The sequence below is a fragment of the Pristis pectinata genome, chromosome 4 (assembly GCF_009764475.1).
Source record: "Pristis pectinata isolate sPriPec2 chromosome 4, sPriPec2.1.pri, whole genome shotgun sequence".
Lineage (NCBI taxonomy): Eukaryota > Metazoa > Chordata > Chondrichthyes > Rhinopristiformes > Pristidae > Pristis > Pristis pectinata.
This window is the reverse complement of record NC_067408.1, coordinates 75,366,794-75,383,989: the sequence shown is the minus strand read 5'-3', so window position 1 is coordinate 75,383,989 and position 17,196 is coordinate 75,366,794. Positions and strand designations below refer to the sequence as shown.

At 38.6% G+C, this 17,196-nt stretch overlaps 1 protein-coding gene and 1 long non-coding RNA gene across 4 annotated transcripts in view; one reads left to right on the top strand and one right to left on the bottom strand.

Moving 5' to 3' along the window:
* Positions 1–17,196, bottom strand: part of map3k7cl (map3k7 C-terminal like) — a 69,680-nt gene that overhangs the window by 30,132 nt on the left and 22,352 nt on the right. For all 3 annotated transcript variants that reach the window (XM_052015165.1, XM_052015162.1, XM_052015163.1), the window contains one exon: positions 2,424–2,485. Coding sequence is in view for 2 of the 3 variants with exons in the window: in XM_052015162.1 (XP_051871122.1) it covers positions 2,424–2,485 (62 nt within the window). In the remaining variant the exon portion in view is untranslated. The remainder of the gene's footprint in view (positions 1–2,423; positions 2,486–17,196) is intronic.
* On the top strand, positions 11,401–14,677 carry LOC127570002 (uncharacterized). The gene is made up of 3 exons (XR_007956289.1): positions 11,401–11,573; positions 13,779–13,827; positions 14,635–14,677. It is a non-coding gene; the product is annotated as an uncharacterized LOC127570002 (long non-coding RNA).

Genomic DNA, 17,196 nt, shown 5'->3' with positions numbered 1-17,196 from the left:
ATAAAGCACACATGTGCATATACATACACAGGTTATTGACCTGTGAAAACTTAAAGACGGCATTTTAATTATTGTACTTTCTATCTTTTTAAATCCAATCTTTCCAACTAGTGAAACGGTCAGACATCCAACTTTTATTATGAGACATTTTGAATGAAATAAAAATTCCTCCATGTTGTTTATCTTTCCAATTATCTCATCTTCCTGGTTCTTTGCTTATTCAACTGCTCCCACGGTAAGAATGCTTCATGTTTTTTTATTCTTTCATTTTGCTCCATTTTCCAAATGCACTGCCAGGGGTGGTAATGGAGGCAAATATGATAGAGGTGTTTAAAAGGCTCTCAGATAGGCTCAGAGAATGGAGGGATATGGCAGAAGGGATTCGTTTATTTGGGTGTTTAATTACTAGTTTAACTAGTTCAACTAGTTCTGCATAACATTCTGGGCCAAATGGCCTGTTCCTGTGCTGTACTGTTCTGTGTTCTCTTTTTAAGTACATTTACTTTAATTTTGAATCATTCTGTTTTCTTAATCTTGAAAACACATTTACAGAATCCATGCATTATGATGGGCCAAGGGGCTTCTTAGTATGCTGTAAATTTCTACCTTGTTATACTCATTGGCCTGATACCCTCTCTTAACTTGAAACATTCCACCTTTTTTGTTGATACTTTTCAGAAGGGAAGAAGGATGAGGAATTAAATTCTACTTTCATAATAGTGAAAAATTATTACTGACATTCAATAGGTAGAATTGCTGTGTGGCTGCACTTTATACATAACATAATTGTTGCCATCTTTATACATGGGCGGCACAGAACTACTGCCTCACAGCTCCAGTGACCTGGGTTCAATCCTGATTCCTCATGATGTCTGAACACAGTTTGCACATTCTCCCTGTGACCATGTGGGTTCCCCCCAGGTACTCTTGTTTCTTGCCATATCCTAAAGATATAGTGATGGGTTAATTGGCCACTGTAAATTGTCTCTAGTGTGAAGGTGAATGGTAGACACTGGGGTGGAGAGGAAGGGGAAAGATGATGGAATGTGAGGGGAATATTTTGCAGGAAAAATTCGTGTGGGGATGGGATTGCTCTGTGAGTTCACATAGACTCAATGGACCAAAATGGCCTCCTTCTATGTCATAAGGAAATATGATCTTGAAATTAATACATTATGACAGTAACATATGACAGAAGATTTAAATATTTTGTGTGAGTGAACTCAACTTAGCAGTTAGGTGTTGTGCTGTAAATATTGCCATGCTATTGGGTTAATTATCTCACATATGTCTCTAAATCCCCATTATGACCTTTCTTTTTCTTATCTTTGTAATGTACTCCAGATGTTCAGCCTCTGATTGCAGCATTATGCACAACCCGTTCCCTTCACACTTCAACTGGTGATTAGGGTCATAAGTTATATCCCGTACTCTGGAATTCCCATTCTAATTTCCTCTATCTTCTTACCCAAGTTTCATCCTTTAATGCACACAATGAAATCACCTCTTCAAACAAACTTTTAGCGAATCCACCTAATAATTTCAGGACATTTATACCGCATCTATTTGTTTAGTTTGATGGATGTATTCTTCCTCATAAAAGACATAAATGTAAATGCAATGAACAACAAAAACAACATGCAAGTGTAAGGAATAAGTGCCCTGGAGTAAGATTATTTATTCTATTTTCATAAAAACAGCACAATTAAAATTCAAATGTCTACAGAAATACATCTTCTTGTTTTAATGGACTGCCCAGGCTACAAAGATGGGCTGGATCAGCATGGCTCTACCAGCAATTTTATACATTCAGCTAGTGAAAAGAAAACAGAGTGGTCTGAAGTGACCAATTCTATGTACTGACTCAACCTAAAGTCACACAATTGAAATCAAAGGGTTTGCAAATAGCCAATAGTACGTGAGCCCCTGCAGTGTTCTCAGTGGAAAAGCAATAAACTGTGTCATCACATTAACCTCTACTGAAAGCTTACTGGTGCAAAGGATATAAAAGCAGACTTAATATTCTTCTGACTTTCTACAACCCCAAAATGGATAACTTTCTATTTCACTGAAGGGAATAAATTTTGCACTGTCAGCTTTCTGCGGCAAAATGAAATCCCAACCTATTTGGATTAGACTGAGGGTTTCAACATGGAGTGCTCTGCAATTAACTAAACTTTCAGCATTCTTTATAAGTTTCTCTATGTTAAATTTAATTTTGCTGTTGTAAAATGATAATTTTTTACAGTTCTGAACTTAGCCATATGTCCACATAATATATGTACAAATTCATTTTTTTTGGTAATATCAGGTGCAAGTCTTATATACTGTTAACAGGAACAGGCCTTCCAGTATTGTTTGTTGAGGTGACAAGAATTATGGTTTCTTATTCTTCAAATTAAACACAATTCAAAGTGCTTTACCTGGAGATGCTGATCAAGTTGGAGGTAAACGTTGGGAATGAAATCATCAGGGATATTCAGCTCTAAGGAAAGATAAAGCAATAGAAAAGGTGAAGCACAAAATACTAAATTTAAACCATCGGAGGAGAAGTAAATCATTTCTGTTAAAACATTAACATGGTAAATTCCAAAGTTTAAATAATGGATTTCAAAGGATCTTACATGGTGTTGTAGAGTGGAAGAACATAGCTTCTTACTCTGGTCATGGTTTAGAAAGACAGAACAGTGGCTTTATTCTTTCTGTTGCTCTGTACATCTGCACTATTTATTTTTGTAACTCATAGTAATTTTTATGTCTTGCACCGTACCACTGCAGCAAAACAACAAATTTCATGACATATTCAGTGATAATAAACCTGATTCTGATTACAGTTTCCTGGCGACTGGAATGAAAACAAACCTGAGAGTTGATCCTCTATTTCCCACTCACAGGGTGGGAATCCAGAAAGATGCAGTAAAATACATTAAAAGATTATGTCCCAAAGAAACAGTATCAGTGCGAACTGCCCCATTGCTACCCCAAGACAGAGAAGGCCACATTTCGCGACAATATTATTGCCAGCCAAAGTGAAGACGATTGCTTAATTCCTCTGTCAATCAAGCATGGTAATGACATTCCTGCAAGTTTTTATGCACATAATTTATACACAACTATCTTCTGTACACTGCAATCTTCTGGGTAGTTTCCCTGCCTTTATTTGGAATAGTTGGCGTAGTTTCTTTTTTACACTTATTGCATTAACACTGTTTTCCGAGTAAATTGCCCATGCTTGCAATACATTAGGCTGTTTAGAGTCATAGAGCTGTAAGTTCATATAGCATAGAATAGGCCATTCAGCCCACCACGTTCACGCCAACCAGTGGGCATCCGTCAGTAATAATGCCAGCATTTGGCCCACAGACTAGGTGATTCAAGTGCCTGTCTCAACACTTCTTAAATACTATCAGCAACTCTGCTTCCACCACATTCTCAGAGAGTACTTTCCAGGTACTAGTCACTCACTGGGTGAAAAAGGTCCATCCTCAGATCCTTTCTAAATCTCTTTCCCTTTACCCTAATTCTATGTCCTCTAGTTTTATCTACCTCTAATATGGGGAAAAGTTTTCTGCAGTCTACCATCTTATAACACTCATAATGTTATATACCTCAGTCATGTCCCTTTTTAACTTCCTCAGCTCCAGGTAAAAGAGACCTAGCCTCTCCAGTCTCTCCTCATTACTAAAATGCTCCATCCCAGGCAACATCTGGTGAATCCCCTCTGGACCCTCTCCAGCGCTATCACATCTTTCCCATACTCCAAACTCCGAGACCTAGGACTCAACACCTCCCTTTGCAACTGGATCCTTGACTTCCTGACCAACAGACCACAATCAGTAAGAATAGGCAGCAACATCTCCAGCATGATTATTCTCAATATTGGTGCCCCACAAGGCTGCGTCCTCAGCCCCCTACTCTACTCCCTGTACACTCATGACTGTGTGGCCAGATTCTGTTCTGGCCAGGACTGCAAGAAACTGCAGAGAGTTGTGGACACAGCTCAGCACATCACAGGAACCAGCCTCCCTCTCCCCACCACCCACCCCACCATGGACTCTGTTTATTCTTCTTGCTGCCTCGGTAAAGCAGCCAGCATAATCAAAGCATAACCACCCACCCTGGACATTCCCTCTTCTCCCCTCTCCCATCACGCAGAAGATACAAAAGCCTGAAAGCACGTACCACCAGGCTCAAGGACAGCTTCTATCCCGCTCTTATAAGACTATTGAACAGTTTCCTAGTATGATAAGATGGACTCTTGACCTCACAATCTATCTTGTTATAACCTCGCACCTTCTTGTCTACCTGCACTGCACTTCTTCTGTAGCTGTGACACTTTACTCTGCATTCTGTATTGTTTTACCTTGTACTGCGTCAATGCACTGTGTAATGAATTGATCTGTATGAACGGTATGCAAGACAATTTTTTCACTGTACCTTGAATTGAATTGAATTGACCTGCAACCTGCCTGCTTTTCTCCATGGATGCTGCCTGGCCTGCTGAGTTCCTCCAGCATCAGAGTTTTTCATATACTCATATACCCTCTTTTTTTATACCACATATTCATCAGCACAGGCCTTTTTAAATATAAATCCCACCTTATAATGGTTTGATATGATTAGCAACTTCTGATGCATAAAATGTCTTTAAAAATACTGATATTCTTTCTTCTATTTATTTCCCTCTGGCAAATTAACACAGACACTGTTTTCATCAGTAGCTATCCTGGTAGGATATTTTAAGTTAAATTTCATTTGGTGTAATACAGGACTCAGTTACAATAATTAGTGTCATATAAATTGCATTTTGTATACAGCAAATGAGGATCAATATACATGAAACAGATTTGGCTTGGATTTTCTTAAATGGGGCCAGTAGGCCATATTTGCTGCCTGTGTTCTTGATTCCCCCAAACATACCTTTGGTAGATCTAAAAGGCCCATTATGCTGGGCAAGAGTTGAGCTGGAAGACTCTTAAATGAGCAGGGTCTAAAACCCCTGCAGAACAAGCCTGACCCACAAAACTCCTTTGGAAGGTGTTGACAGCCAGCAAAACTCCAACCAAACATTGCCAGGTTTTTAAATGTTCCAGAATGTTCTAACATTTAGAAATATTTTAAAATGTTAAAATTGAAATAAATAAACTACTAAAGACACTATTAAATGTTGATAAAATCTAAAAAAACACAAATAATTAAAAAATAACTTCACTAACACCTGCCTTTCAGCTCTGCAGCCCTACAATCCCCAAGTGAATGAATGGGCTGATGGATCCTGCATCAGGCCTATCCCAGCATAAAATCCCAGAGCAAATTCCCCAGAGGTTCTTGATGAGAACATTTGGCCAGTCATCTCCCATCAAGAACTTCGCTGGGAAATGACTGGCCAAATGTTGGACTTCTACATTTGCATGCGAGTCCTGAAGCTTACTGGCACTTATACCAAAAGATTTCAGAAGTTAAACTGCAGGCAAAACCTGGCAAAATCAGAGTTACTGATGGAAAAGAGATTAGTCTTGCAATAGCAGCTTATGGGCATCCCTGGAGACTAACTCTCCAATTTCAGATCCAGAAATTTCAATAGGCACAAAGATGGGTAACTTTCCCTCTCACAAGGGTGTCAACTTTATGGTGTGACAATGCAGGCAAAAGGGGGAAAGCAGATTTGGAAAACATCTCCTGTTTCAGCTTTCCTCTTCTCTCTTCCTGTCCTCTCCCCCATGCCCCCATGGAATTGAGAGAGGGGCAGGTGGAGAAAGCAGAATCAGGGCATAAGTTGGCTTGTAAGTGGTAGACCAAAACATTCACTGTGATGAGAATTAACTTGCTCAAGAGGAGCAGCAAGAGAACAGAGAATTGAATTTTGAGGAAGTTGCTGGGAAAGAGGAGGGAATAAGTGTACCAGCTGTGCAGTGGAGAGTATTACTCATGAGTGATGGAGGAGTTTCAGCAGTCTCGACTAGATTGTGGCGAGAAAGTTCACATGTGCTTCCTATAAGGCTGCACCAGCCCAGCCTGCATCATGAAAGGGTGAAAATAAGACAAAATGGGATAATTACGAAAAGGGAAGAAAAATATCGATCTGTGAATCCCAAAAAAACCCTAAAATTATATTGAACCAAATATGACATTTACTGGTAACAAACCTTTTCTGTTCATAAAATCAACTTCTACCTTCAGCATCCCAAGAGCTCAGATCTTTTGCTGTCTCAAACAATTTAAAAAAATCATTCCCACATTCTAAACACCAGCTAAAATAATTGGATTTGGTTTTATTCAAGATGAATAAAAATAACTATGATACATAAGTTCTCTCACAACACCTATCAATTTTATCACTTATGTTTACAACAAGCATGAACACTTTCCTTTAATAGCATTTCTCTGACTTGCCCTAAAAATACTTAAGTTTGAATGTTGCAATCATTTCAAATTTCATTCAACACATATCGTTACACTTCCCTCTTCTGTTGAATACAGTCATGATTATCGAAACTTTCCTGATTATGTAAGAGCTACACCAGGAATTAGTGAAAGGGAAATAAGTAATTTCAGAAAAATACAGACAGTTCTAAAATAAGCCAGTTCTGAGAAAAAGCACTGCAGCTCACACCTCTGGTAAATTATCCCTTCAACATTCACTAAACTCTCACGAGTTCTGAACTTTCCGGACGTTGAATATTAATGGTTCATAACGAGGAATTAATAGCTTAAACATAATGTTTCACCTATTTATGTTCTGCACGTGTAATTATGAAATTCGAACTCCCAAAAATTGGCAACTCTGACATTAGAATAATAACACTTACAACTCTCCCATCTTATTGCTTTGTAATTAAGATCAGTAATTTCCTGCCTCTTTTATCTTGCCTGGCATTATTCGTACTTTCAGCACATGTTTTTGAGATTAAGGTAGAACGTTGAGGTATCCTAGGATGACACAGGGAAGGAGAGATACGAAGAAGTAAAATCGAGGTGGCTAGGAGAGATAGCAACAATTAGGAAGCAAGATGGAGAACAACATTAGCCACTGCAAGCATCTATCTTCTATTCAGATAATCACATAACATAAAACTTTTGTTGCTGTCAAATGGCAGTATTTGCATGTAATCTTGCATTTCTGAAGTACAGCAGTGTCAATTGCTTAAGAGCAAATTAACATTGCAAAGGAGGAATCAAGCTGCTATTAAACTCCATTATTGCACAAGAGAAGAGCCTTAGGCCTGTGAGGACCCCAGAAAGGATTTTATCTCTGGTAATATACCAACATGACAGGTGGGACCATTATAGCTTATAATTGTCATGCTATTCTCAAGAGCAATATTACAGGATTAGGAGGCCATTCCACACCCCTCAAAAAAGAGAGGAGCATAACCAAATTTCCAAGTGTTGAAGCTGATGAGCAAGTTTTGAAAGGGAATTAGTTTACTTTGCTGAATGCTCCTCCCAAGAAAATACAAATCAATTTTGCTGTCATTTGTTTGGATGTGACATTTTGTCCACAGTGCAATCTTCACAAGGAAAGCAATAGCACCCCCATGTGGCTTGTCATGTGAACTGGGCTTTTCCGTCCTTTGAACAAAATGTTTTTTCACTATGTGATGAGACTTGACATAAGTCGCTTCATTTGACAGGAGAGTGGGTGGCGTTTATGATCAGTTTAGTTTAACTTAAATGGTACAAATTATAATGTAAAATAGAGTTTACCACACTAAAGTGTGTCATATCCCAATCCACCACACTTTAAATATATACATCATATCATTCTTGATACTTAACCGACTGATACCTGCTTAATTAACCACATTATTTGTAACAGTATCCTATTAACTTAATTCAACTACTGAATCTTCTACAGTTAATCAACCTAAACAAAATCTAAATCATTACTTAAATCATCTAAATTGTTCATTCAATATGTTCAGTTATAGAGTCATAGAGTCATTGAGCAATACAGCATGGATACAGGCCCTTCGGCCCAACTAGTCCATGCTGACCACAGTGCCCACCTATCTCATCCCAACTTCCTGCGTTCAGCCCATATCCCTCTAAGCCCCACCCCTGCATGTACATATCCAAATGCTTCTTAAATGATACTATTCTACCTGCCTCAACCACTTCCTCTGGCAGCTCGTTCCATATATTCACCACCCACTGCATGAAAAAGTTACCCCTCAAGTCTCTTTTAAATCTTTTCCTTCTCACCCTAAATCTGCGCCCCTTAGTTTTGGAATCTATCCTGGGGAAAAGACTGCTACCATCCACCTTATCTATGCCCCTCAAGATTTTATAAACCTCTATAAGATCACCCCTCATTCTCCTACGCTCCAAGGAATAAAGACCTAGCCTGGCCAACCTCTCCCTATAACTCAGGCCCTCTTGACCTGGCAATATCCTCCTAAATCTTTTCTGCACTCTTTCCAGTTTAACCATGTCTTTCCTATAACAGGGTGGCCAAAACTATACACAGTACTCCAAGTGCGGCCTCACCAACAACTTATCCAACTGCAACATAACGTCTCAACTTCTATACTCAATGCCTTGACTGATGGCCAGCATGATAAACACCTTTTTCACCACCCTGTCTACCTGTGACGCCATTTTCAACGAACTACGCACTTGTACTCCTAGGCCCCTCTATTCCATCACACTCTCTGGTGCCCTAATATTCATATTATATGTCCCAGGCTGGTTTGACTTTCCAAAATCTGTATTAAATCCATTTGCCACTCCTTGGCCCACTTCCCTAACTGATTAATATCCCCTTGTAACCTCCGATAACCTTCTTCACTATCAACAACACCTCCTAATTTCGTATCATCTGCAAACTTACCGCCTTGTGCACTCGCATCCAAATAATTTATATAAATAACCAATAACAAGGGTCCCAACACCAACCCCTGCAGCACACCACTAGTCACCGGCCTCCATTCTGAGAAACAACCTTCAACCACCACATTCTACTTCCTACCTCTGAGCCAATTTTGAATACACCTAACTAGCTCTCCCTGGATTCCATGGGACCTAACCTTCCAGACCAGCCTACCATGCAGGACCTTGTCAAAGGCCTTGCTAAAATCCAAACAGAAAACATCTATCTTTTTGGTTACCTCTTCAAAAAAATCTAAAAGGTTTGTCAAGTATGAATTTCCATGGACAAAGCAATGCTGACTCGTCTTAATCAGACTCTACCTATCCAAATGCTAGTAGATCCTGTCCCTCCGAATTACCTCCAGTAACTTCCCCACTACTGACATCAGGCCTGTAGTTCCCTGGCTTGTCCTTGCTATCTTTCTTAAACAATGGAGCAACATTAGCCTCCTTCCAGTCTTCAGGAATTTTACCAGTGGCAAAAATCTCTGCAAGGGCCTCCACAATTTCTCCTCTAGCCTCCCATAAAGTCCTAGGATGCACTCGATCAGGCCTTGGGGGCTTATGCACCTTAATGTGCTGCAAGGCTGCAAATATCTCCTCCCTGGTAATATGAATGTCCTCCAAAACATCTCCCTTGTTTCCTTCATCTCTTGAGCAACCATGATTTTCTCCTCAGTAAACACTGAGGAAAAATATTCATTAAAAAATGTGGTTACGTAGATTTATTAGTTGCCAAATGCTTTGTGTTTATCTTGGTTGAAAAATCAGACCTCGTATAGAAACAATAAAAGCCTGTTCAGGAGGAAGAGGAGAAAAAAAACTGCCAAAAACTTAAGAAACAGATCCCAGAAATAAAGCACTTTTTAAATGACCGAGGCCACCCACCAGCGTCAGAGGGGCTGGTGAAGACAGGATGGCTGGAATGCCAGATGACTTCCTGTAAGACTCTTGGGATAAAGGATAACTTGCTTCTACTCCAGTTCTGTGGGCTCTGAAGTAGCCGAAGGGTCCTATGGAGGATGCACAGACTCTACCACAGATGGTACTTGCTGAGGGAATGCCTGAGAAATAGAATGACTATGAAAATCAAATAACTGCAGATGCTAGAATCCTGAAATAAAAACTGAAGGTGGTCAGGCAGCATCAGTGGAAAGAAAAACAGGGTTAAGGACATGAAACTTCAACTCTGTCCCTCGTTCAGCAAGACTGACTTTGAAGTGACTGCTTTTATGGAGGTTGTAGATCTAAAAAGTGCTTCTGTAGAAGTCTTCGGGAGTTGCTACAATTTATACTGTAGATTGCAGTGATGGTGTACTAATGATACTGAGATGGATAATGAAGGACTTTATATTGAATGTTTAGGAAGGCTGATAGTCATAAATGGAAATGCAATTTGAACCAACATCATGTACTTTTTCTCTTGTTTTCCTCTGAAATTATTTTTCAGTGCAGTAGTTTAATTAGTAGTAGTAAATGTATACTGAGGCACACACACAAATACCCACAATTATAGAATAGTCATCAATAGGCTAATTCATTTCTTCCAAAGGAGCAGCTTGTAAAATATGGTTCTTTGCAGCAGCTCTGTTACATACTTGGCAAAGTAACCCTTTGCATTTGACTCTGAACGGTCAATGTCAGTGAAATTTTCAAGTGCTGGACCATGATATCAGAAGCCAGCTCTATCTTTACTCAGCACTCACGTAAGACATTTCCAGCAGAGGTCACTGGATCCCAATTTAAAATGGGAATCTTGACTGATATTTTCTTTCACTCTATTCCAGCCTGAAATGCTAAACCAATTATAGTACCCCCAATGCTTCAATAATAGAGACAAGCTAATTCAGCAAGCCAGGTTATCAAACATTTAGCATTCTTGATGTCCACAGCTCAGTGCCACACCTTACAGTACATCTACCAACTGAGGTGATTTTAATTTTACTGCCTTTAATAACATACTTTGAGAAATCTTTGGTCCAAGAGGAATACATTCACTTCATTGCCGATTTTGGATTACATATTTTTAAATATGCTCTATCAAAAAAAGATAGATACATTTTCCAATTCTAGAAAAAACGTTCTGCTTATAACATAACACAAAAATACACTTCCTTGGTGTGAGTCATGTCTAAGCATTTAGTCACACTTCACTCAATAGAAATGGAGCAATGAATAGCTGATGTTCATTCTGTGAAGGCATACAGCTATTTCCAGCAGGATGGTACTTGACATCACATCACAACAGGACTGTCACTAATGCCAGCACCATGTTAAAATCAAGCACTTTTTAACATCCAATAAGAAATCACTTTTGTTTCTTGCGGAGTTTCAGTTTCAAAAACACAATCTGTTTACTTGTTAGCTAGATTGCAGATTTTCTTACTGGGGGCTGAAAATAGATCCTTATTCTAAAAACAGATGGATGAATCATACTCCAGATGGCCAGTATGGTGCAAATAATAAAGATCTGCAATGACAACAGTACAGTTGCTGGGGTAATGTGAGGGTGACTGATTGTAAAACATGTCGATATCAGTGTAAGACTGAAGACTAGGGAATATTCCTAAAAGCTGGACTCCAGATGGAGCTTGTCTTTGCAAGACTAGTTATCTGTATTAAAGGCAATTAAGCAGAAGTTATTTTCTTTGGACGAGCATTTAGATATTTGTCATTGGCTTAATAAGATGCCTCTGCTCTAGGTAAGAACTGAAAAGTTGCCATATCATTAAAATTGCTACTCTTATGTATTTCTATGTCTTTGAAGAGTCAATTCGATTTTTTGGATAAAAGTAGATTAATTTTACAATGGTTGTGTCAAAACAGACCCCAATACAAACATTCTACTGACGACAGCTGTTCTTGGGATGCAATTTTCTTTAGCTGCAATCCACCAGTAGGGAGCTGGAACTGTAGATGTTGTTCAAATATTTTCAAAAATTTATGGTAGTTTTCAGAAACCTGATTAATGAAGAATAATATTCAGTTTTATAGACTGACTGATGAATTTTATATTGGAACTTGCCGTGTGATACGAATATCTGTTCCAAATAATTTTGAGTAATTATGATTTGGGTATTTGAAGCCATCACAAGTTGACTAAGTACTACAAAATAAGATCTAGATTTTTTGCAACTGTTTAGCTACCAACTGGCAAACTACGTGGCAAAGCTATAATAACTGAAAAGTTGGTTGAAATAGTGAACAAATTTGCTGTCCTCAAATTGAACATCTTTTGGCTCTACTCACTTTTTCCAAATGAAATAAGTTGCTATGGGAACCCAAAAAGGATTTTCATTTTCATGATAAGTGGAAAGTAATATTCACACCTGAAAAGTGCAAGGCAATCGCCATCTCTTACAAGACAGAATCTACCACCAACCCTAGACTTCAATGGGATTACTGTCACCGACTCCCTCATCAACTTCCTGATAGTCAATGATGACCAGAAACTGAACTGGCCAAGCTACATATATACCATAGTTACAAGAATTGGTATCTTGCAGCAAGTGACTCACCTCCTGATGCATCAGGGCCTTTCTACCTTTCCACACAGCACAAATCAGGAGGGTAAAGGAATATTCTCTACTTGCCTTGATGAGTACAGCACCAATAACTCTCAAGAAGTTCAAACCATTCAGGACAAAGCAACCTGCTTGATTAGTACACCACCAACCATCACAGACACTTATTTCTTCTACCACTGGCACACAGCGACTACAGTGTATACCAACTTCAAAATGCACAACAGTTGCTTGCCTAGACTACTCTACAAACCCATGACCTCCACCACAAGGAAGGTCAAGAGCAAGAGGTGTATGGGAGCAGCACCACCTGCAGGTTCCCTGAGAAATCACACAGCACCCTGACTTAGAAATATAATACTCGTCCTTCATTGTCACTGGATCTAATTCTCAGAACTCCCTCCCCAACAGTACTGTGGGAGTACCTTCACCAGATGGACTGCAGCGGTTCAAGAAGCTGCCTCACCACCACCTTCTCAATTGGAGATGTGCAATAAATGCTGGTCTTGCAGATTCAGAAATTTAATATTTTTTTTAAAAAAGACAGATTACATGATGTGCTCTTGGTCCATTTTATTGTGCAATTCTCTTCCTCACCTCTTTTTCAGGTATATTGATCACTGTATCAGTTACAATCCCTACTCTCACCTGAACTTGAAAATATCATCATTCCTGCTCCAATTTCCACTTTCAACTTCACATAGTCTATTTTCTACATTTTCTTTCCCCTTTCTTTCCATCTTACAGCTACTGACACTCACTGTCAACTAGACAACATTTCCTCTCTTTTAATTTCTTGAAAGTACTCTGTTCTATATTTCCTTTTTCTCCATTTGTGTTGACTATGTTGTTCTGACAATGCCATCTTTGTTTATAGAATAGCATCACCAAATCTCCCTCCCTTTTCAATAGCATTTTACTTGCAACATATACCCTTTTACCACCTCCCTTTCCTCTGTCCATGACTCCAATCACTCCAAGTGAAACTGATTTACTACTTTTTTATATTAGTTTACATTAGCAATCATCAATCACAATGCAAGAGGAGGGAGTGGGATTCATTGCATTACAGAACACCTCCAACTATGTGCAAACATAACCCTGAGCTTCTGGCTCCAGGTCACTTCAATTCTCCATCCCAAACCCAATAAGAGGATTCCTGTCTTCAGTTTCTTGCACTATTCTAAAGGGGCCCAAAGAACAGCAACTTTCTTTTGACTTTATAACTTTTTGGATTCAGTTCAACAATTTCAGATGTTTCTGCTAATCCCATTCACATCTCTTCGAAACCTATCTTCTTTACTTTCCCATTACAATTTACACTTTCCTTGCAAGACAATTTTTTTTATCATTTGATCTTGATTTTACTCTAACATTTTCCAGTTCTGATCAAAGGTCACTGACCCTCTCTCCACGAATGCTGCCTGACCTGGTGAGTATTTCCAGCACTTTTTGTTTCTACTTAGAGGTTCATTCTCTGTCATACTTTGTCAATAACATATTGTTATGAAATACTGAAATAAAACAAATGCAATGTTGTAATATCTCCTAAAATGATGATTTTTATGATGTAGATTTCTATTCTCATTTTTGGTGAGGAAATTTTGCTTTATCATATGACTGCAATGTACCACTCACATGGTTGTTTAATATCTATTTTTGTTCTGGTATTTTCATGTGTGTTGTTTGTAGAAAAATATTTTTTTCTGAAAGTAAATGCCATTAACAGAACATCAACCTATTTGATAAATGTGCTAATGTCAGTTCTAAATAGGGGTGTTGTAAATAAGAATGACAGACGGAACGGCCTGTCCTATTTCATTGCCTCATTGTTTTATTACTTTATATGGGCTTTCTGGATTTTTTGACTGCTCATCAATGCAAGTAAGGAAGTTATAAATGTTTTACATGTGATATAGGCAGAGTGTTTTTTTAAAAAGCTTCCTTCCCTAAATAAAGCTACTTCAACTAATCTGGAAACAAGTAACATGACAATGGCACCAAATTCCCTGAATGCACATTGTTGTTAATTACTTACACTTTATCATTGTTTATTTCCTGTCTTGGGAATTGCTAATAGATGGGATAGTAGGGTTGGGCTAGGGAACTTGGAAAAGATTCAAACTTAGAGCAAAAGAGAGAATAGTTTAAAATCACGGTGAAACAGTATCAATAATATTGTGCAATGTTGCAATAAACAGCAATACATGTTTTTCTGTGCACTTTGTTTTACTTTTAGAATTACAAGGCAATTCTGGAATTCTGGACAGCCTTGAATCAAGAAACCTCAGACTATGAAAAGTAATTCAAATATTCAGATTGCTTTTAAGTCCCAAAACATGACCTTTGTTAAAAATCATCTGCTGATGGAAAATCCACTGATAAACATTAAAATAAATGCTTTACAACAAACAAGCTTGAGGTATAATTTCCCTTATTGGCACCAATAATGAGTTTACGTCTGACATTTGAAGTTACTGGCCAGCATGTTTAACTTGGTCAAACCAAGAATGCTTCAGACATCAATTCTCTCAGAATATCTGTTTGTGTTCCTACAACACTTCACTATTTTTGGGTGCCCAGGATATTGTATCTTTTCAGCTTCAGATACTAATCCAAACCATATTCACTCAACTACCATATATTATTGTACAGAAAATATTGATAGAGAAGTAGGTTTTAAAAGAATTAAAGTAACTTAAGTGGTATAAACACTTTTTCTTGGCATAAAGCTTGGGCACATCAGAGAGACAGTAGCAGAGACTCTGACTTGAGCAGCTTCAGAGGACTATAAGATACACCAAAGTAGCACCTTTATTCAAAAGCAGAAAGTGTTGAGCATATTTACCACAGGCTAGCTAACTTGATATCAGTACTGAGCAGACTTCACAAGGTTATCATACTGGATAAAGTTAACAATGCATGAGAAATAGGGTCTATACAAGGTAGGCCATTTAAGGAAGTACTGAAATATATTGATATTGGAAATACACTTGATGAAACACGTGGATCTTCAAAAGCGGCTTAGTAAATTGTTAAAACTGGGGATTGTTTAAACAATTATGATGCATCATATTAAAGGCAATGAGACAGCATCCACAAATTGAATAAAGATTGAAACAGACTGCTACAACTTATGCATGTTTTCTTTTAAATGCGAACATACATGTTAGAAGCAAAATAGATTACTTGCCCTTTGAAAATGCTCTGCCACTTCATAAGATCATGGTTGATCTGACTGTATCCACAATTCTGCATTCTCATCTCGCTATGGTAACCTTTCACCCCCTTGCTTGTCAAGCAACTATCCACCTCTGCCTTAAAAATATTCAATGACTCTGCTTCCAGCGCCCATTGAAATGATGAGTTCCAAAGACACATTTTTTTCAAGCACTCCTACCTGATTCTAGATGCTTCACCAACCACCACCCATCCCAGCCCCAGGGGATGTGCCTGAATTATTAGTTTTATTTTTAAATGATCAGCGTCAACCAGCCATTTGCAGACAATACAAAAACAAGGTGGGTGAAGGAAAGTGGGCAGAATTATTTCTTCAGTGCTTTAGACATTTTAGAGCTCTGTGAATCCATAAAAAAAATTCCCAGAAGAATACCCATTCCATCATCTGCAGCCCTTTGTTGCCTTCACCTATCACCTTGCAGCTTTTGTTGCCATTTCCACTCTCCCCTCCTCTATCTGCCTTCACACCCCCCTCCCTCCTCACCTGGATCCACCTATCACTTGCTGGCTCTCGCTCCACCACTTTCCTTCACCTTTTTATACTGGCTATCTCCTCTCTATCTTTCCATTCAGATGAAGGGTCTTGACCCAAAATGTTGACTCTCCATTTGCCTCCATAAATGCTGCCTGACCAGCTGAGTTCCTTGAGCATCTTGTTTGTTGCTCCAGATTCCAGCATCTGCAGTCTCTTGTGCCTCCCTTCCATCCTTTGGGCTTCATTCAACTTCCCACACACACCTCTGTGATCCATAACCTAACCAATTTCATTCAGGTGTGCTTCTGCAGGTGCTATACCCCTTTAACAACTAGGACTTAGTCCTTGACAGAGTATTGATTCAGAGGAATGGCACACACAAAATTGGATCAGTTTCCCTCCATAGCACAACTTTAATCAGTCTTCCCAAGAGTGGAAGAAATTAATGGCTAAGTTCTGAAAATAGAGTTTATTAAGTCATACTTTTAAGACATGGGCCAAATGCTTTTACTGATAATGCGATACTGCATGGGATACTCAATTAAATGACAATGTTGTACTTGTGTTATGATGGAACAGGATTTATGGTGCTGCATAGCCATAACTACAAATGCATGAAGTTAAGCCTTGTTGTTAGAAAACAACTTTTTAACCCTATAATCTGAATAAAGTCCTTTCATTTGCACAATATGTTTTCAAGTAACTCTGATTCTGAGTTACATTCCATGGAACCACAGAGGTTTGCAGCACAGATGGCAACCAGTTAGCTCTTTCTGATCTTACTGGATCTTTGCTAAAGCAACCAAAACTCATTTCACTGCTCAGCTTTTATTATTTGTCATTTATATCTTCAAATAGTTATTCAGTTTTCCCTTGTAAGACAAAATGAGCACAGGGGCAATTACCCCTTTGCGCCTGCCTGGTTTCTTCTGGACTAAAATCCAATGCAGTTTTCAGGTAGTATGCAAAGGCATTTTTCAACCTGAGGATATTAAAGTGAGATCAAGTCTGTCTTTTCAGATAGACTTAAAATACCATAAGGCATTATGTTACTTTGAGAAGAGTAGGATATTTCTATCCAACATT